The 23158-nt window shown below is 40.1% G+C and overlaps 1 protein-coding gene across 4 annotated transcripts in view; it reads right to left on the bottom strand.

The window, feature by feature from the left end:
* The window catches only part of LOC127645476 (low-density lipoprotein receptor-related protein 8-like), a 129605-nt gene that overhangs the window by 45819 nt on the left and 60628 nt on the right, over window positions 1-23158 (bottom strand). For all 4 annotated transcript variants that reach the window (XM_052129107.1, XM_052129104.1, XM_052129106.1 and 1 more), the window contains exons 5-7: window positions 11343-11735; window positions 7097-7219; window positions 5776-5895 (exon numbers count right to left, since the gene is read on the bottom strand). In XM_052129107.1, coding sequence (XP_051985067.1) covers window positions 5776-5895; window positions 7097-7219; window positions 11343-11735 — 636 coding nt within the window. The remainder of the gene's footprint in view (window positions 1-5775; window positions 5896-7096; window positions 7220-11342; window positions 11736-23158) is intronic.

The raw sequence follows: 23158 nt of genomic DNA, 5'->3' as shown, positions 1-23158 counted from the left end.
TACAGAATAGTCACTGATTTTTCTCCAGCATACCTAAAATCATTTCTGCAGAGCTACACGCCCACTAGAAGTCTGCGGTCGGCTAAGGAACATCACCTTGTTGTACCAACATAAAGAGGCACCAAAACACTTTCCTGGACTTTCGGCTTCATTGTACCACGTTGGTGGAATGACTTTCCCAACTCCATAAAAAAATAAAAATACATTTGATTTATTTAAATTTTATATAAAATGTATATTACATAATATTTTTTTGCTTATGTGTTCCTTTTTTGTTAGTCGCTTTGGATAAAAGTGTCTGCCAAATGAATAAATGTAAATGTAAATCTGGCTAATGCTAACTTGCTGAACTCCAAGCAGGAGAGATTGCTGAGAAACAGCTCAACAGAAAAAGGTCAGACGAATATAAAATGAAAAAGAAGGGGTATGATCAGGCAAGGGCTAGTAGCCATGTATACATCAGAGAGGCTTTCCAAAGGTGGACAGACCTGCAAGAGCTGAAAGGCCTGAAGGCAGATGTGGAGGTTGCTCTGTTTCTGCTTGATATGTGGGTAACATTAGTTTGCTCTGTATCATGGTATTTTTCTGTACAACATTTGCAAAAGTTTTTATAGCCACGACAGCCTAAAATCTCAAGTTTGCTTGCACAGTGGGATAACACTCGCTAGTTTATAATCTGTTGTGTTTTGTATGCTGTGTTTTTGTGCTTACTTTTCATTCTTTTATAAACGTTTTATATTATTATTTTGCTTCACTTCACACAGTTGTTAGTGTCATTGCCTTGGCAATGCACGTGCATGAATTTAGGGGCAGAGCTTCTGAAAGAGGAAGGGATGTGTTTGTTTGGGTGTTGAATTCAAATATCAACAGTCTTTCTCAGGAATCGTTTACTGCACCTTTAAGGACATGTATTGGAGTTTCAACAATACAACTCATATTTTCACATATAACACATATATAAAAAAATAAATAATAAACTTATTCACTAAACTGAAAATCACTTGGCTGTGAATCATTTAAGTGAAGTATAATTAATACTAAATTTACACACCCAGTCCTCGCAATTTCACAAAACATGGTCAAACTCCACACATGCAATCCATATTCATCCTTGGAATTTTCAACCAATGAACAAAACCAGGAGCCCTCTTGTGCAATACATGTCCTCACCTCTACCCAGCACACATGCACAACACTTGAGAGTGCCAGAAAACAGGTGTTGCAAACAGTGGTGTAGTGGTGCCTGGAGAAGTGGGTATACTCTTAACCCTTGTGCATCAATTAAAAAAAGTTCCACATAGGTTCATTATGGACAAAAATGTCCATGTCCAAAAACTGTCATAAAAATATTATAGACTTATATTTTTTTCCACTTTAAATGACATAATTTTTTTTAACCAGCATCAGCTCTAATCATAATGACCAAACATTCATTCATTTTTAGAATTTTAACCCTTTAAACGCTGGTTTGTTTACATAATGCCACTGTTGTTTTTTTAGGAAAAAATGAAAAATAGTAATTATTTTCAATTTAATAGATGCTAAGCAGAATTTTTTTCTTTGATTATTAGAGCCTCGGATATGTCAGTGATTAACAACAACATTCATTTTGATGCTTTCATATTTTTTATGCAGTATCAGATTTAAAAAAAAAGCTACCACTCAGGTCCATAATGGACAAAAATGGCCATGTCAAAAAAGTGTCATAAAAATATTATAGAATAATATTTTTTCTACTTTCACTGACTTATATTTTAACCAGCATCAGTGCTAATCATAATTACCAAACATTCATTTATTTTCAGAATTTTAACACTTTAAACGCCGGTTTGTTTACATAATGCCACTGTTGTTTTTATAAAAAATAGAATAATTATAATTATTTTCAATTTAATAAATGCTAAACAGAATTTTTTTATTTTTATTATTAGAGCCTCAGACACATACAAACCACACTCTGAAATCCATACCAACACACTCACACAATTATATATTCATAATGTATCTAATTGGCTCTATAATATGCATAAGCCAAAAACAGCAGAAAACAACAACAAAAGCGATGATATGCCAAACCTGAAAAAATGGCACGATCTGGTAAAAAATATTTAAAATGTAAATTTTGAAGCCTTGCCAACATAATGAAAGCATGTTAAACAAGATTGCATAATTTTATAGTTAAATGGCACTGGGATTAAAAATCGCAGTTTTAATGGGTTTCAATGTGCCATTTTGTCCAAAACGATGCTAAGAGGGAGTATTTTGTGTAACTAGTGCAAAAAAATATTTTTTTAAAGAAAATATGGTGAAATATTAAAATTCCAATAAAAATTCACACCTGTGGAAAATTTTATGCAGTTACCATTAACACAGACAAAGTTATCAAAAAAACAAAACTGAAAAAGCCAAAAATGTCCACAAGGATGCACAAGGGTTAATTTATGCCCCCATTTGTTTTTTAAAGCGGCCCAGCAAAGGATGAACACCCTGTATTATAAACAGTGACATGTAAGACTAGTCTTACATATTTAGTTCACCCCAAAATGGGCCAATATTATTTGCACACTGTCACTTAACTTCTGCTGCTTGACTTCACAGAGTAAGGATCATTATGAAATTAATATTAGCCACAGAAGAGGTGCAGATTTTGCAAAATTGGACAACTATTCTCTAACCGTGCAGGTAGACTATGGCAGTCTTTACTGGGTGTTTTTAGGGTATATTTGCATTTATTCACATGCGATTGCAGTGTTTCCCACTTAATTTTGTGAGACTATGGGGGTGGACCTCAGACCCTCTAGGGGGGTTCAGGGGCATGCTCCCCATAATACTTACACCTGGTGAACTTTGAAAGCAAAATAAAGAGGCTAGTGTTGTGCTCTTGTAAACACTGTTGTGCTCATATAGCTGCAGTAGGCAACTTTGAAATAAATTGAAATGAGAAACAGCGCCCCCAATTCTTCCCCATATACATGATGCTCTTCACCCCCAGCCAGGGTTTAATTGACAGCTGTTCACAAACAGAGTCAAGGCCTGCCTCACCAAAAGTGATTGGCTAAAATTTGCTGGATTGACACTACTCGACCCACAATTTTTACTCAGAGCTAGAGTCTGTGGTGCTAACTAATCTCTCACAGGGCCTCATTTAACAAGACACCATGTTTATGTAGAAAACTATTTTTTCAATGAATAAATACTGTAGCTTTAACAATTTCAAGCTCTAACCATTTTGAAAAGCAGGGTACAAACTAGGGATGTCAGTTTCAGCTTTTAATCTTTTAACGTTACCTCAGAATGCTAATGATAGCTAGCTAGTGAAGGCGTAAGCAGTGTAATGTTATGCCAATTAACCTAGTAGCGCTAACGTTAATTTATGTTAATCATAATGATTGTAACTTCGGCAATAATTTAATCTGTTCGCTCTTGTACACTGATGATGATAAATTGTGTGTCGAGTAGTGTATAAATGCAGTGGATACATTTAATGTTAGTTAATAACCCTCTACGATCATGTTGGAGAAAAAAATCGTCATTGGATAGTACATTTTTGTTTTTACTCACCAAATATTTGACCTCATATTAGCAAAATGTACAAATTTCACATTCTATAAATTTTTATGATGTCATGAATATGCATTTTTACTAATGAGACAAGCTGTTTGAAATTTCATACATATTAGTAACAAAACAATTCACAAGGTGGGAACATAATAATGAAAATTAGTGGCTGACAATTAATTGTCTAACAAATAATTGCGATTATGATGATTAATTGCCTGTTTTAGGTGTTTCACGAATATGACGATTAATTACCATACAAATTCACTATGACCCATCCAACCTGTATAACAATAAATTATATTGTATTGTGCAATAGTAAAATATTTCTGTCTTAAATTATTCACTTTCACACATTATTTTAAGGCTCTCTGATTAACTCACAAGCTCTTATTTCTCATGAAAGAAGACTTTGAGATTGTGTTTCTTGCATTTGATCATCTCCACAGAAATGGAGCAGGACATCTCATCTGTCTCACTGCTGCACTGCGTGAATAAACCCCATTTTCATTACATGGCCGTTAATTGAAACTGGAGTCCTTTGCGTTCACAAAATTAATACGTTTATACCTCGTTTATTTTTCATGGGAGTTTGGCAAAAGTCTCTGTAGACAGCGTGCACATCAGAACGCTTGAGAAGTGATTCATCTCCACAACTGAATGACACAAGTGCTTTTTCCTGCACTCATCAGACAGCATGCAGGGAAAGATGAGGCTGAATCCAGCTTCAACTGTTTGTATTCAGTAAAAGGGAATCAGTGTTCAAAACTCTATCACTGGCGAGTGAAATGTTAATTTCATTATTGAAAGTGCGGCATCATTTTATTATGCCTCACTTGTTACCAGTGGCTAATAATAGACGTTTTTGGTCACACAGTGAGTAATTTACTCGCATATGTGAGTGATTTATTCGCAATGTAGAGGTCTGAGTTAACGTTACTTACCTCAAAGATTTGTCGTCGTCCTCAACCAAATAACAGACGGAATACTACAGTGCATATATCTTCGAGTGCGTGAGTTTACAGCAACGGGTGAGGAACTGACTGGCACGCGCGAGAGAGAGAGAGCGCGCAAAAGCCTTTTATTTGATGTTATTGTGAGACAGAGAAGTGCAAAAATATTTTAGATGAGAAGTGTAAAAAACACTGCGATTGGATTAGCTACTCATGTGCTGGACTGTCATGTTTTTGGCTAATGCAGGACGCTACTGAATGATGCGCATCAGAGGGGATTTAGAAGTGGGTATACGCAATGCAGACTTATAAAGAAGTGAGTACACTGCACTACGCCCCTGGTTGCAAAACTCTTAAACAAAGCTGAAAGCTATTTGGCTCGTTAAATGAAGCTTAACATTGTCTTTGTGTTTGTTTTTGAGTTGCCACAGTATGCAACAGACTGGCATGTCTTATAGTCAATTTTAGGTCAAAAATGGCAAAAAAGAAACAGATTTCTCTAGAAATTCTTCAGTCAATCATTGTTTTGAGGAATGAAGGCTATACAATGCTTGAAATTGCCAAAAAACTGAATATTTCATACAAAGGTGTACACTACAGTCTTCAAAGACAAAGGACAACTGTCTCTAACAAGGACAGAAAGAGATGTGGAAGATCAGATGTACAACTAAACAAGAGGATAAGTACATCAGAGTCTCTAGTTTGAGAAATAGACGCCTCACATTTCCTCAGCTGACAGCTTCATAAAAAGTTCCAATTTCTTTCCATAAGAGCAAAATCTGTACATTATTCCAAACTTTTGGCCACTAGTGTATGTGTGTGTGCATGTGTGTGTGTGTGTGTGTGTATGTATCAGTCTATGGAATTTTATCATCCACCAGGTGAAAATCTCAAATCAGATCACTTAGAAAAATAATAGCACATCGCACCTCAATAAGCAGAAGTTCAGGGTTAGGATTAGGGTTATTTTCAAATGACTAACCCCGAGTATTTGGTTGTCACAGACAATCAACTAAAATCTCCAGGTTCGCAGATTTCCCTCCACGAAAAAAGACTGTAGCCCTCGCACGAGTGGCTACTCTAAAGATCTTACCAATGTCACACTGCTCAGATTTACCAAGATACCAATGTCTGTGATCAATTCAATGCACTCAAAGACTTCATATCAAAATAATACAAGACCAACCTATATGGACTATGCAATCCAAATTATAGCTCTATACTTATACTGCATGTCAAAAATGTCATCATTTTATTTCCTTACTGCACTCCTTGGATTCGTCCGACCGATCCTTGCAGTCCTTCACATTGTCACACACCTTGCTTCCATCAATGCATTCCCCGTTCCTACAGAGGAACTTCAGAGGGCCTTCACACTTTGTGGCTACAGCATAATAGAAAGAAAGACAAAAGATGCTTATAGAACAGATGGAGGCTGACTGAATCGATTTCAGTTTTGAAGTTTATTTCAATTTGGTTTTGTTCCCTCTCAAACAGACACAAATACTCAGAGGTACAGCGATACAGATGCTGCTTTCACAAATAAGGCATAAATTACATGTATTTGTGGAAAGAATATTAGAGTTGTGAGATAAACTATTTTCTAACCTACAATTATCCTAACAGGAAAAATTGTTAGTTTTAAACACATCAGATATCTTGAAGGGAAAGTTCACCTAAAAATGAAAATTCTCTGATTTCAGCTCTGTTGGTCCTCACAATGCAAGTGAATGGATGCCAACATTTTGATGCTCCAAAAAGCATGTAAAGGCATCATAAAAGTAATCCTTGTGACTCCAGTGTTTTTGACTCCATATCTCCATAAGCAGTATGATAGGTATGTGAAAGAAATAGATCAATATTCAAGTACATTTTTGATTGAAATTCTTCTCCCTGCACAGTAGGGGGCATATGCATGAAGACACAAGAAAGTTGTGAAAGTTAAAGTCAAAATGGAGATTGACTGAGCAGGGAGGGGAATTTATAGTAAAAAAGGACAAATATGAATCTGTTTCTCACCCACACATATCATATCACTTCTGAAGACATTGATTTAATCACTGGAGTCTTATGGATTATTTTTAAGATGACTTATGTGCTTTTTTGGAGCTTCAATATTTTGGCACATATACACTTGCATTGTGAGGACCTACAAAGCTGAGATATTCTTCTAAAAATCTTGATTTGAGTTCAGCAGATGAACGAAAGTCATACGAGAAATTTCATTTTTGGGTGAACTATTCCTTTAAGAGTTTTAGACCCTATTTTGTTCTCAAAGAGCAAACTGAGGGCTTTAACAGATGCGTGGCATTTAGGTGGACTCTCTGTATATCTTATGAATAAAAGCCATTTTTCAAAAGGATTGGACAATTTATTTCCACACTTGAACTCTTATTACCATTTAGACACAACCCTCTTTGAGTTAGACACATTTCTGCTGCGGCAGACAAGTCTGCACTCATTAAACTTTGAAGGGTGTCGTATTAAAGGGCAAAACCAATGTAATCCCTGGGAAACTTTTGCCTGCTGAATAAGCTCCGCCAATGATTCAAGGAACAAAGCAGGACACACACAAACTCACGTACCGTTGACACAGCCGGCCTCGTCGCTTTTGTCGAGACAGTCATGTATTTTGTTGCACTGTTTGATGCCGTGGATGCAGGATCCGTCGCCGCATTGGAATTCATCGGGTCGGCATGTGAGCAGAGCTGCAGAAGAGCCAAACCACACAAGACAAACATCAGCCAAATCAAACGCTGTCACACAGACAGCAATCAGAGCTTCATTGCATGTTACTTTATCTTTGTGTTCTTAAGGGAACAAGTCTTTAAGTGCCTTAATTGGTTAACAATGTGTGAGTACAGTTGTGGCCTGAGTTATCCACGTAAACATATACAAAACACATACTCGTGCAACAACACTCACAAAATAGAAAACTGCATGGCCGCATAAGAACAAGGAATTAATACGATTATTAAGCAGTGTGTGGTGGGTGTACCATCACTCCACTCCGTAACTCCACTCCAAGGGCTCTCAGATGCTCAAGGACACACACCCAGAGGTTGCCTAGCAACCATCGGACACATACACCTGCCGCTCTGCTTGCTTGTTTCTCTCTGGCCTGGCCAGAGTAGCATTGTAATTGACTTGGATGTGTTACCTCACAGTGGGAATGGAGACAGAGGCACCAGACTTAAAAAAAAAAAAAAAAAGCAAGCTTATCTCTACCGGAGCAGCCAACATCACATTCTTCAAGCAGAGACAGGAGAGTAGAATGCATTGTAATTAAAATCAGAGCGTCTCCCGGGCACATGTCTTTTCCTGTGAGTTTCCTTTGGATTTTGAGGTCAGCTTATACTCATGAAATCTTTTTGTGTACCAAAGTGTCTCATCTTAGAGTGCTATCTAAAATAACAAACACCTCGTAGCAGCTCTATTCAGTCAGACATGTCTGGGGAATAAGCATGACAGCAGAGATGTGAAATTAGAATTTTCTCAGCCTTGAGGGAAAGATGTGGCCCGGAGATTTTAAAATGACGTGACCGCGTTTTGACTTTTGACAAATGTGATTTATGACATGCATCAAAAGTCACTGCTGGAATATTTAATGTGATTTAAAATTAAAACAAACCTTCTTCATGCTAATAAATGGTACATTGGCTAAAATTTTGATCCAGAAATGAACTAAAGGAATGATTCATGAGCAATGACCATAGTGACCTTGTGCAAGCCACTTAACACCAGGTTGGTCCAGTGGGATCGTCCATATTATAAATATGCAAGAATGCTAATGTAGACGTAAATGAATTCCCATTTCAAGCATGCATTCCCACTTTACATATGTATTGTTCTATAATGTGACGGTAACAAACCTCAGTACTCAAGAGGGCAAAGATTTACCTTTAAATCTCTGTGGTATTTAACTGGAAGTGTTAGCATTCAGGTAGTTGGCTATAAACATGTAGATGTAATGGGATTCAGCTGGTACGTGATAGCTGTGTGGTATGTGTAAACCTCACTCCCCTGCTTAAGAGATGCACTAGCGACTGACACTAGAGGCTGTTGCCTTTAGCCTCCTCGTTAGCGCATCCAACTCTCATGGCAGAGACGACTCGAGTGTCGAATCCCGCTCGGATCAGGTCAAGCAGGTCCGTTACATAGACACTTTAACTCAACAAGATTCTCTTCAAACTGCAAGAAGGAAACAATTGAAGACAAAACTGACAGTAGAAGAGGACAGTTTACACTAATGCCCACTATAGCAGCCCTTGCACAGCAATGCTGAGAATGCATCATGTACTTGCATTGTGTTGTAAATTTTATTCTGGCACATTTCAGAACACATCATATGTGTGAAATCAAGCTTGTGTAGCTGGCATTTTTGGTGTTCACACACATAGCATATGTTCCGGCCAAAGTAACTTTGAATAAATGTGTTTGTTGAATGGCTACTTATTTATTTACCATATATTATGCATGCCAAATTTATACACAAGGTTAGCCCAACTTCTTCCAAGCAACCAATAACTGACTGCCACTAAAGATGCAAAGAAATCAGAGAAGATACACCTCAACTGTAAAAACTTTTGATGATTTGCAGCATGTTTTTGGAGTGGATTTGGCAAACTGTGATTAAATCAGGTAACTTGATATAACCAGAATAAGGAATGGTAAAATGCCTTTGCTGAACTAGTTAACCTTATCTAAAATGTGCTTTGTCAGTTCCAGCAAAGAGAAAAACCTTAAATAGTCATAGACACGGTCTTCTCACTCTCATCCCAATAATTTCCTGACATACAGTATCTAAGAAAGTTTTACAATCTTGATAATAAAAAAAGAAACACTATAATGTAAAATGGATACAAAATGTTTCAGATTTTGCACTATTTCTGAGTCGCTAAACAAATACACAAAATTGTGCCACCATTGGTCACGTTGACGTTGTACAAAAGTTTAGTTTAGTTTTGTGCTTTGCGCTGGCACGAAAATGTAGTTAAGATCTCACAGAGATCTCACAAAAATTGGATAAGATGCTAATACGTAGCGTTTTTGCACGCTAGCATCTTATCCACATAAATAGAGACTGGAGTCTATGCAAAAAGTGGTCGTACCAAATACTGAAACATTCTAAAATTGGATTAAGATTTTCACTTGAATTGCTATACTGACGATATCATCTGTACAAAATATTTTGTATTAGATTGAAAAAATGACAAACAGAATTTTTTTACTACTGCTTTCAGACTTTTGGTCCCCACTGTAATATATTCTGAATGGAAATGTAGGCATTGTTTTTCGACTACACTGTCTACGCTTCCATCACTGTCAAACTGGATTAAAGTGTGTCTCTACACCAAATGCTTTGAGCCTCACTGCAATAATGACTTTGTGTGGGTGGAATTGATAATAAATGGCAGACAGTCAGGAGAAATTAACTGCCACGCACCTCTGCCTAACATCTTTGGCACGACCTTACAATATCTGTGGGAATTTAATACCCGTCAGTCCTTCCCGTGTGCCCTTCAGAAGCACTGTATGAGAATCCCTGCTGAGAGAACTTAGTCTCACAATGAAATTTCCATAAATATGGCAATGTTGTAAACAAAAGATCGAGCTCATTCACGTTCACTCTCTGGCGTTTGGTTTGTGTTTGCAACAATGTAGCATCCAACGGATTCAGTAGGTGAAGAACGAATCTAAGATACAAAGAGCCTAAGATCACCACATCATATACTGTACAGATCACTTCCACAAGCTAATCAATTCCTGATGGATATAATCCCACCCTCTATTTTTTCCTCCTTGAATATCCTTTTTCACATCGCAAATTTGGGAAATTTAATGGGTTGCAAACCATGTTTCATGGAGACTTAAATTTGCAGTAGAGAGAGATTTTCTCATATGCACAGACGGTATCATGCTGGTATTCTCAAGAATTGGATGCACCAAAGACACAAGGTGGAAATCAGCATCAGATACCTTTTACAATAGCCCCCAACAACCGTAACAGGCAACCTCTTTTTTTAATTCTAAATATACTATACAGTATCTCAATTTTTGCTTAATTATTTTAACCTGGCTCATTGTATGTATCTCTACACTTTCCTGGTGAAATAAACAATAAGGCAGCTACAACATCAATTACTTTTATTCACTTTCAAACAAATCATGAGAAAAATGTCAGATTTTCAGATCATAAACTCTTATTTTTCGACCTCTTCCTCAAACAATGCTTTCTTATGACATCTAAACTGATTTACTGTAGCACATGACTTTTAGGCAATACAATCTTAATGTTTGCTTTTCATTACAAACAACATTTAGAAGTTTGTTCGATCGCGATCAAATTGCACTTAGAGCATACGAGTTGACACACGAGCCAATCGTGTCTTAGAAGCACTACAGAATGATATGGCTGCTTCATCAATTGCGTTTCTCATCTCAAAATTGCCTTTTTAGTTCAGTTTTTGGTTTACAGTTAATGGAAGTGAGTTACGTTTTTTATTTAAAACATTACCCTTAAAAACCTCTTCTGTTTGGGAGAAAATTTTACTTGCATTTAGCACCACACAGTGGACAGTTCACCTCAGAACTGCTGCGATACATATAATGAACCTTGAAATGTAATTTTGCAAAAACTTTGCCATATTCATGTACTTTTTATTAGATCATGCTGGTAACAAGAGTGACAATGTATGAAAATATTACAATTGCCTCCTGTTTGACTCACCACTAGTTTCCAATTTTAAATTTAAGTTATGTGAGACAATTTTGTACAGTGAGATCCAAATAGCTTCACAAGAAGTGAGAGGTGTGTGATGGCACACTCACGGCAGTCGGCCTCGTCTGATTTGTCCTTACAGTCAGGATCTCTGTCACACCTCCAGGCCAGTCTCACACACTCCCCACTGCCACAGCGGAACTCTCCAGCACTGCACTGCAGCCTGCGGGCAAGGGGCGGAGATGGTCGTCCAGACCCACCCCCACATCGCCCCACCCACTCATCAGAGCCATCAGAGCAGTCGGGGTCGCCGTCACAGGTCCAGGGTTGCGGCACACACTCTGAACTGTTACATCGAAACTCATGTGGTCCACAGGTGGGCGGAGAGCACTTCTCTTCATCACTGCCATCTCCACAGTCGTCGTCACCATCACACGCGTACACCGGTGCTAAACATTTACGGTTACGACACTGGAACTCTCCTGCTGAGCAGGACCTGGCATCTGTGGATGAGAAATCAGACACTTGATCAAGAAATTTCTTCGTCATGTACAGAGAAACTTGTCTGAGGGAAATCTTCTGTTATCAGATGCTAAAACAACTTGTTCCAGACACATTGATTTATCACTTATGGGGCGGTTACACTGCACTTCGCACTCCGTTCATTCTCCTTGAAACGCATCAGAACGCAGGAGACACAAGCTCATGCAAAAAAAAAATACATTTGCACTACACTATGAAGAGACGTTCTAGTTTGTGATCTCTGAACAGCGAATCTGGATGATGAGAATACGTGTGACCAATAGAAGATTAAAACATCACACACTGATCTCTGGGCTTAATTCAAAGATTACATATTTAAACGATGCATGTTTTTATTCTCAAAGGAAAGTGAGTAGAAGGTATAGACTAACATTTTGAATATATTATTATTATTATTATTATTATTCCCCTTTTCTCCCCAATTTGGATTTCCCAATTTCCAATGCGCTCTATATACTTGTGGTGGTGTATTGACTCGCCTCCATCTGGGTGGCGGAGGACGAATCTCAGTTGCCTCCGCGTAAGACACAGTCAATCCGTGCATCTTATCACGTGGCTTGTTGAGCACGTTACCGCGGAGACATAGCGCATGTGGAGGCTTCACACTATTCTCCGCGGCATCCACGCACAACTCACCACACACCACAACGAGACTGAGAACACATTATAGCGACCACGAGGAGGTTACACCATGTGACTCTACACTCCCTAGCAACAGGGCCAATTTGTTTGCTTAGGAGACCTGACTAGAGTCACTCAGTACGCCATAGATTTGAACAACTGCCCAAATTGAAAAGAAGGGACTGTCTGAGCAACATGTGAAGTGACCAAGCACATTTCCTGGTTTTACAAAGTAGCTTAATCAAAGTGTGCAAAAAAAACTAAATTTTAGCTCATCCCGATAATGGTCATATTTGCACTGACCATCAAGCCATTTTTTGAAAATATTTCAATAATTTTTTATTTCTTTCAAGTATAATGTGTGAGGCACACTGAAACCAGAATTTAGTTCATTATCTATTCAAATTTTAAGTATTTAAATTCCAAATGTTACGGCCCTTGTACTGTGGGCCTAAGGTAGGACAACGTGACTGCTTGAAAAGTTCAGTTACCATTTCAAATGAAATTATTACAAATAAATAAATCTATAAAGTTTCTGATATTTAGGTGCAAATGGCACTGTTCCAATGCCTCAAATAAACAATATTTCTCAAAGATTCAATGCTTTGAACATTTCGGACTCATTTTGTTTTGGAAGCATTCATTGTACCAACCTAAATTCATTGCTTGGTGATCTGAAAAAAGTTGTACCTCGACTTCCAGGAATTGCCAAGGAGCCTGCTAAACTGATTGGAACTGGCAATTTCATCTCTCATCATTTTTGTGTGCAATATGCTTCAGACAATCATTGAATGATTGGTAGACAGTCTAAACTATATTGAGGCAGTGTTAATTTTACAGTGAAAAAAAACAAGGGCTCTCAGAGCTGACATATAATGATGTAATTATATTAGCTGAATAAAATGAAGGACAGACAAGAGAAGCAGAAAGCAGTAGAGAGAGCAGAGCAGGTTGTAAAAACGAGAGAGCACGAGAGAGAGAGATAGAGAGAGAGGGAGGGAGATACTGCATAACACAGCTTTAAATCTTGACATTGGAAGATGCATATGCTCAGAAATGCAGAATACAAAAAGGAAGAGATGGTAATGTGATAGAGGGGTTGTGGATCTTTAGAGATTACACAGAAAGATTAACTAAAGAACCTGCCGATCAAAGTTAAGATTGAATGGGATCTCAGGAATAGAGGATGAAGGCAGTGATAAGTGGAACACAGGAGTAAGATAATAAGGAGGAAAAAAGGAAATTAAGACAAGAAAAGATAAAGAAAAAGATTGAGCTGCATGTACTCTTGCTGTGCTTTTCAAATGGATTTGCTTCATGAGCCAGATTTTAAATTGGCAATGCATTGCAATTGGCACAAACAATGTTTATCAAGTGAATCCATATTTAGTGTAGTCAGGGTCTTTTCTTTATTTATTTTTTTGCATGGTTTTTGAGGATATTGGTATATAACACAACCTGTCCAAGTGCCATCTAGCTAATGTGGATAGCATCTACTATGTGGCATTTAAATTTGTACCAAAATACTGTAAAGAATGATTGGATCAGAGACTATTTAGCAGAGACTGCCATTTCTATTTAAATTGGAATGGCAAACCAAGGACCTCGCACACGATGTAGAAAGGAAGTCCCTCCTTACAGGTAAAAAAGACAATCGCCTTTTTTAGATGTGCAAATGTGGATAGGATCTTTCACTGTATTCACTGTACAGTATATTCCTTTGCTCTATTCGAAGCATGTTAGAGAGCCTTGTGAATCATTTGAGGAGCTTCAGTAAAAAAGGCCTCTGGCCTGAGATTAGCCTAGATTACGCACAGATTAATTTGTGGAAACAGGCAATTATCATCGTTGTACCAAAACTCCTTTGATTAAATGATTAATTTATTCCAATGCAGGGAGCAAAATCCCTACAACACTTCAACAGAGGCGGACAACTAAAACAATGATTTATATATATATAACTCATGGCCTGACCCTGTTTCATATCAAAATGTCATTGGCCAGAACAGCCCACGTTTAAACTTTGCTGATGTTGAACTTCCGTTACAGGTCTACCAACAATTAAATTCAACATGAAGGATACACAACCCATTTTACTTCTGTAATGTGACGTATAAAGTATCTGAGTGAAATTGGATATTTCATGCAGAAATATGTTCAGTGGGACTATCCATCAGCAACTGATTGGTGCGAAGTGCGAGTTGAATGAAGCCAGACCAGAAAATGAGTTTACAGTGGATTGTGGAAGACAAAGGTCAAGTTCATCCTAAAGAACATCTTGACACATATTGCAATAGTATTGATGGCTCAATTGTGGGCAAGCCTCTGTTTGAAGACAGTGTTCCCTTTCCGCTGTCCCCCGAAGCAGACAAAGAGCTGCTCAGAGCATCTAGTGCTCTGCGTGCGGTCCAGATAGATACGCAAAGCACGTACTAGACACAGCAACGCAAGGGTTGGGTCTGCCTCCTCCCGGGACAGCGCTTGCAGGTTCACTACCTGATCTCTGAAGGGTGTGGTAGGAACCTTGGGCACATAGCCCGGTCGCGGTCTTAGGATCACGTATGTGTCTGCCGGACCGAACTCCAGGCAAGTGTCGCTAACAGAGAACGCTTGCAGGTCCCCGACCCTCTTGATGGAGGCGAGCGCGATCAGCAGGGCGGTCTTGAGAGAGAGGGCCCTGAGTCCAGCTGAATCTAGCGGCTCGAAGGGGGGTCTCTGGAGGCCCATGAGGACGATCGAGAGATCCCAGGAGGGGAATAGGTTAGGCCGGGAGGGAGTTAGCCTCCGGGCACCTTTGGGGAACCTGACAATTAAGTCGTGCTTACCAAGAGACTTGCCGTCTATCGTGTCGTGGTGAGCCGCGACGGCGGCGACATACACCTTGAGGGTGGAGGGGACAGCCTCCTCTCCAGCCTCTCCTGAAGAAACACGAGCACTGACCTAACCGCGCACTTCTGCGGGTCTTCAGCTCGGGAAGAACACCAGTTCGCGAACAGACGCCACTTTAGGGCGTAAAGATGCCTGGTCGAGGGGGCTCTGGATTGGTTGATAGTATCTAAGACGGTCGGTGGTAGGCCGGCTAGATCTTCCGCATCCCGTCCAGGGGCCAGACGTGGAGGTTCCAGAGGTCTGGGTGCGGGTGCCAGAGCGTGCCCCGTCCCTGAGAAAGAAGGTCCTTCCTCAGGGGAATTCGCCAGGGAGGGGCTGTCGCGAGGAGCGTGCGGTCTGAGAACCAAGTCCGGGTGGGCCAGTAGGGGGCCACCAGAATGACTTGCTCTTCGTCCTCCCTGACCTTGCATAGCACCTGTGCAAGAAGGCTCACTGGGGGAAATGCGTACTTGCGCAGCCCCGCGGGCCAGCTGAGTGCCAACGCATCTGTCCCGAGGGGAGCCTCTGTCCGGGCATAGCAGAGCGGGCAGTGGGAGATTTCTTGGGAGGCAAACAGGTCTACCTGGGCCTTGCCGAACCGGTCCCAGATCAGCTGGACCGACTGGGGGTGGAGCCTCCACTCTCCGCCGGGCAAGCTTTGTCTTGACAGCGCGTCCGCTATCACATTGAGGTTGCCGGGGATGTGAGTGGTGCGCAGTGACTTGAGTCGCTGCTGACTCCAAAGGAGGAGACGACGGGCGAGCTGTGACATGTGGAGGGAGCGTACTCCGCCTTGGCAATTTATGTAGCTACCACTGTGGTGCTGTCTGCCCTGACTAGGACGTGTTTGTCTCGACTTAACGGGAGAAACTTCCTCAGGGCAAAGAAAACAGCCAGCAGCTCTAGGCAGTTGATATGCCAACGCAGCGGGGCTCGGTTCCAACGGCCTGCGGCTGCGTGCCCGTTGCACACGGTGCCCCAACCCAATTTGGAGGCGTCGGTTGTGACCAGAACGCGTCGGGACACCTGCTGCAAGGGTACCCCTGCCCCTAGAAATCAGAGGTCTGTCCAGGGTTTGAGGGTTTGGCGGCAGGCGGTGGTAACTTTCACATTGTGCGTGCCGCGGCGCCATGCTCGTCTCGGGACTCGAGTCTGGAGCCAGTGCTGAAGTGGTCTCATATGCATCAACCCCAGCGGCGCGGCCACCGCGGAGGATGCCATGTGCCCCAGGAGCTGTTGGAATCGTTTTAGAGGGACCACGGTACCTGGTTTGAGGGAAGCGAGGCATTTCAGCACCGACTGAGCACGCTCGTTGGAGAGACGTGCTGTCATTGAGACTGAGTCTAACTCCAAACCGAGAAAAGAGATGCTCCGGACTGGGGTGAGCTTTCTCTTTTCCCAGTTGACCTGAAGCCCCAAACGCCTGAGCACCTGGTCTCTGTGCGTGCATAGTAACTCTCGCGAGGGGGCCAGGATGAGCCAGTCATCGGGGTAATTGAGTATGCGTATGCCGGCTTCTCGGAGCGGGGCAAGAGCTGCCTCTGCGACTTTCGTGAAGACGCAAGGGGACAGAGACAGGCCGAAGGGGAGGACTTTGTACTGATACGCCTGGCCGCCGAACGCGAACTGTAGGAAGGGTCGGTGTCGAGGGCGAATCGAGACGTGAAAGTACGCGTCCTTCAGATCTACCGCTGCGAACCAATCTAGATGCCGGACGCCAGATAGAATTTGTTTCTGGGTGAGCATTTTGAACGGGAGTTTGGACAGGGTCCGATTGAAAACTCGTAGGTCCAAGATCGGTCGTAAGCCGCCGCCTTTCTTGGGTACAACGAAGTAAGGGCTGTAGAAACCCTTCTTCGTTTCGGTTGGAGGGACAGGCTCTATCGCATCCTTGATTAGAAGAGAGGCGATTTCTTCGCGCAGGGAATGGGCATGCCGTGTACTGCGGAAAAATGAACACCCAGGAAGGGGGGCGGAGGCCTGGCAAACTGCATTGCTAACCGAGTCAAATGGTCCAGTGCAGCCAGCATGATGGGCTGGGCAGTGAAAGCCACGCCTCTAAGCTCGGTGCTAGGGGTACCAAGGGGACGAGTATTTTGGACATACCCGGCGGGGCTTCGCAGCGGTGCGGAACAGGTAATGCGGCGTCGGGAGGCAGTGAAGCGGCCCGAGGCTCCGGTGCTGAGAATAGGTGTTGTATTATTCCTCATATAAATCACTCTGATGCTGGATAAAAAGAAAATTATGTTACTTCCTCCAGAGGGACACTTCAGCCCAGGAGGGCAAAGGGGCAGTGACTTTATGCTAAGCTAAAATGCTATATCTACTCCTGTTACATGCACCTGTTACAAGGCATAATTATATTTTTCCTATAAAGAAAATCCACATTAGATCATAAATCTTTTTCTCTAGTAACACCTTTGATGTTAGGGCAAAGATGTAATCTATATACAGTATACTGTATATTCAAATGCTCTGTAGTTCCCGATCATATTCATATACTGTATCTATGAATGTGATTGCCAGAGATCTAGAATCTAAGGAAATGAATGGGCCTGCATTGATTTTCCTATAGCTTTCAGTCAGCACTCTTAGATAGCCACACTCAGTCTAATAAAAGACCCAGTGGTGCTTGATGTTGGAGCAAAGCCAGTCTGACCATCTTCCCTGGAAACCGCACTGGCGTGATGATGAGAGGTTCTGATTAGTAGAGGTGAAGCCGTGGGCCATGTCTATCCTGAGGGGAGAGAGAAATGACGGACAGTCCACCCATATTAGCTTCTACTAGTGGCCAGCAGAATTCACCAGAGAGAATGTTTTTGTTTGTTTATGTGCATACCAAGAGAGGGGCAAACATTTATGCTCTTGGGCACAAGTGTACTCAAAAGTGAGGCAAAAATATGTTTCTGTAATTCCAAGCAAACAGTATACTCACCCACCCAATATGCTATAGCAAAGAGGCAAGCAAGTCAGAATTACATTTATTTATAATTTTTCATAGTTCATCTAATCTATGCACAATGGAGCACCAGGTTAAATTAAGCATTTGAGGAATTTGTTTCCGGGTTTAAAACAGGTTTAGTGGTAGTATGTCAGAGATGATGCCAACAAAGCTTAAAGATTCACTCAGTAATTTTTTCCTCATTAAAATGTTAACCCCCGGCATGTCGTACACCCCCACCCCCCTTCCTTTACTAGATCATTGGGCATTGTCCATTCTAATTTCTCCCATTAATTTTAATACCAGAGGTCAGCCTCAGGCTGAATAATCTCTGATAAAGAACAGTATGCAGTATGTGTATTCCATTTCAAACAAAGCCTAAGGCATCTTTCTGTGTCTTTGTGCAGCTAATAGGTCAGGTATATAACCTAAACTGTAACTTTGTCAGTAAACATAGATTAGCATAGCACTCAGCCTGTGACTAGATTTGAAATGCTGAGCGAGTTGTTGCGTGTGATTTTACATGATGAGCAATTTAAGCTTCTAAAAGGGCTGATAATCAAACCTGCTACAGAGAATCATGCATAATTCAATACATAGAAGACTCAATTAACCAAACGCCAAAGTGCGATTGACTTTAATAAGTTGCCTGCTGCTTGCTAACACTGGTGAATAGGAGGGATGCAAGGAGGAAGGGATTTGAGTTTTTTGAGTGTTGTACCAGCACAGTGTGTTTTTGATGAATGACTAGCAGGCTGTGCATTTCTGTTACAATGCATGTAAATGTAATATATGTACAGGGAGAGATGTGATGGATAGTGAGTGATGCTAATTTAGCTCATAGAAAATGGCGTTAGCAACAACAAGGTTGTGGGTTTGTTTTCCGGGAACACTGATAAAATTTATACCATGTATGTTCCTTTGGATCTGCCAAATACATGAATGTAAATGAGAGAAAGTTATAACTAAAGATAGTACAGAGAATTGCATTTTAGCACCTACTAATAAAAGTGTCTTCTTAGAGGGTTTACCATTTAGCCTAACGCACTGGGTAGTTATCAAAGTCATATTAAGCCTGTCATTAAGATTTCACTCAATGTCAATGGCGTCACACGTCAATGGCGTCATTTTGCTGTTAAAAATAATTATACGCCAACAAACTCCAACACTCCTAGCAGTAGCGTTGCGAATGGGGAGGGGCTTGGGGTGCTAAATGCCCCTTATCTTTCTTAGGTACCCACAGACTGACGGCAAACACAAAAGGGATACCCCCTCGCCCCTCCGATATGGTTTTATGTATAGCAGACAGAATCAATAGAAATATTAACAAATACTGGAAAAGGTATTTGAAGTTTCAATCTCAATCTGTGGTAAATCAAGTCAAAAGGAAATTGGATTCAATACTGAGAAATCTTTGCATTCACTGAACTCTCTGTAGAACTGCATTGATTTGTACATAGCAGATGTGTGGTTGCCGCTGTCTGCGTATCATCACAGTGGATTAAAGTTATGAGGCCTTCAGCGGTGGATAATTAAAGGTGTATTACACCGCAAAGACCTGGCAGAGTAAGGCAGGAAATCAATTATCATCAGGAGCCAGGTGAAATCATCCGAGGACCTCTTTACATTCAGAGCCTCAAATAGAACTCTCAAGATCGCCTCAGACCATACCATCATCGGCATTATCTCTTCGCTTACTTCCCTCTGGTAAACGGTGGAAATCTATATGCACAAAGACCTCCCACCACAATGTCAACTTCTTCCTCGAGGCTGTCCGCCTCCTTAATGGCTGCAATTACAAAAGTTGACTTCATAGACAAGGACTGATTCTCATCCAATATTTCATGATTTTTGTACTATGAAGTCTTTGCACACTGTGTTGTACTGTTATATTGTACTGTGTGTGTCTGTGCTGACAACCAGTGGTGTAGTCGGAGCCGTACGCATGTTTACGCCATATGCTTAACTTTTTTCCCCAGTGCTGTTTGTGTATAACGTCTTCTAAGGATCAATATTTGCATTTACCCTCGGTATACCCACGTTTTGCTGCTTCAGAAGTCCATAATGTACTGTTGTGTTAGTTTCCCTTTAACTGGATTGGATGCTGTTTAGTGAAACTGGAGATTCTTTGTTGTAATTGGTGCATTATCACTTGAATTCTGCCATTCCCCGTCCCTGACAACTGTTGTCACTGCCATCATCGACTAAGAAAATGTATGACAGTGAGTGGAGAGAGTCACCCACATGCTGAAGCAGTATCAGGTCAAATACAGTTTAGAGTTTAGTACTGCATTCTCTCAATAACATGTATTAATTTGTGGTAAATGTGTAATATTAACACTGATAGTGGAGGTTTTTTGTGTGTCCCATGATTTATTGTGCACCCAGTTATGTCATGACACCATGACCTTTCATTGAAGATATATGTTAGGAAATGACATCACACACACTGGAGGTGGACATCAGCCATTCTGCAAAATTTCTTTGAGTTATTTGAAGTTTATAACTCCATTGTTTTCCTTTATTTTGTGGTGTTAATCATATGTGGTCAAGCATAACATGTCCACCCTGTTTTAGGAAGATATATTAGTTTACAAATATGTTTGCTAGATTTCAATCACAGACCATGTAGCGGCTCATTTATCCACTGAATGTCCACCCTGTTATTGTCCACCCTGATGTTGCCAATTTAACTTGATTAGCTTGACCAGTATGTCTAATACAATCTTTAATATGTCTCTGTAATGATGAAACATGAAGAAACTTGTAAAAGTATGTAAGCCGGAATTATGACCCATTTACGATATGTACAGATTTGCAGTTCTGCAGCTCTCTATATGCAGATTACACAGTCTGCAGTAACAGTAAAGTACAGTCTATAGTAACTGTAAAGTATTTAACAGAGAGATACAATCAATCACTTATTGGTAGCCCCAGATGGCATCCGCAGACTTTCACATTTCTGTGCTGATTTTAAAGGAACATTTTTAGAATTCTGTGGAATGGATTTAAAGCTTAATTGTGTCATTTTTTATATTAAAATATTGATTATTATTTAATACATAGAGCTTAATGTGCATAAACAAATAATACAATATTTATTAGAAATAGGTAACGCTGTGGCACTATCCTAAAATTGCTTGGTTTGTTCGAGCATCTCTACCATCCCAATATAGAAACAAGGGTTCAACCAATGATGTATGTTTAGGGTGGGGATATTATGGATATGTCTACCAATGAAAGATGGGGAGTGTTTGGGAAACAGTACAATTTTTCCAACAATGCACAACAGTCTGATTCCAGAAGTAAATATCCCATTCATTTTTTCCATATTAGGGGAATTGATTATTAACTATAACTTATTCATATTTAAAGACAAACCTGCCATGAGCTCTGAGGTTGTTAATCAACGTTGAATCCATCAGTTTGCATTATTTCAACATCATTTTTTTTAAATATATTTTTGATAGTAAAATTCCTGGTAAAGAACTACAGAACCTATGGTCCTGAGGGGAAAATCCACCAATGAAAGAATCGTAGAAAAAAATACTGTGGGAAAAGATCTCTGCGATAACCACCCATTTCCATGATGCACTGCAAATGATGCAATTGATTCTGAAACTACAATTTATTTCCATATATCTACATATTTTGAAATATACTTTAAATAAGGGATGTCAAGCGATTTTTTTGTATTAACTACATGATACAATTAATTAATTAATTAATCAATTAATTCAATTAATCACAATTAAACGCAAATACAAACATTTGCAAGAAAGGCAAAATAAATATAAATTAATCAAATACATCATTGAACATAAGCTTATCGGCCATTCTAAAGAAATCAATTTTGCAACTGAATTTGTCAATCTGTCTGAGACAGATGTATTATTATAAGGGCGTATTTTATGGATGCATGTGCAGACATGCATCGGACGGATGCTTCTGAAACTTCTCACTTTGGTTGCGTCGTGTCAAACACAGCATTTTAAGGTCGCTGTGTCAAATTAAATGTAGTTTGAAACATTGAAAAACACGTCTCGATCTGCATTCAGAATTGTGCTCCGTCCAGCTGTGTTTGGACACAAAAACGCATCCTTGTCTTGTGCTATTGCTAGTGTCAAGCCTAACGCTGGGTTCACACATCCTCTGTGAGTGTGGCGTGAGTGGTGCGTGAGCAAGGCGGTCACATTGGACGTTCACATATATTAGGAATATTCTTTATTACCGTCTGGGGGCATAATTAGTGATACGTTTATTAACACGTTATTCTTAATGTAATTAATCGCACTGAATTAATGTGTTAAATAGACAGCCCTACTTTAAATATATTGTTCTATACTTACAATTGTCAACCTAAAATCAATATTTGTAAAAAAATTCCATTGTTTTATTTTCAATTACATCATTCACAATACTTCATGGTATTGTAGTTCATTCCCTCAGTAAAGACATTAAGGTCACGGTCTTGTGCCTTTTTGTCTAATCTTTAAAAAACTTTTTGCTTTAGATCAAAGTTTGTAATGTTGTGATTCACCTTTGAGCTGGTTGGTTTGGTTCACGGCTTAGAACTCTTTTATAAAGTACTTTATTAAATCCCTCTGGAAAAATGAATGTTAAAAAATATTTCCAGAACCATGAAAAGTGGGCAGGCACTGTTGCGCTGTATTCCATTTGATGACTAAAGGTGCAGAACTTGCACACTTCTCTTTTAAACATGGCAAAATATGTTAACCAATTAAATCAACAATTTCTCCCAAACACTTGAGATGTCTGTTACTGCTGAGAGTACTTCACTCTTAATGGTAGCTGTAAACATAATCAGGTTAGCCAAGATATTTAATAAACAAACATGGGGGATGTGCAGATCTTTATTAATGACAGGCATTCATATTCTGGAATTTTTATGTGGACCCAGAATCCATATTGGTCTGCTTATGGGAAAAATTC

The sequence above is a fragment of the Xyrauchen texanus genome, chromosome 6 (genome assembly GCF_025860055.1).
Source record: "Xyrauchen texanus isolate HMW12.3.18 chromosome 6, RBS_HiC_50CHRs, whole genome shotgun sequence".
In the NCBI taxonomy this organism is placed as follows: domain Eukaryota; kingdom Metazoa; phylum Chordata; class Actinopteri; order Cypriniformes; family Catostomidae; genus Xyrauchen; species Xyrauchen texanus.
Note: the sequence above shows the minus strand (reverse complement) of the source record. Positions and strands in the feature narration are given on the sequence as shown.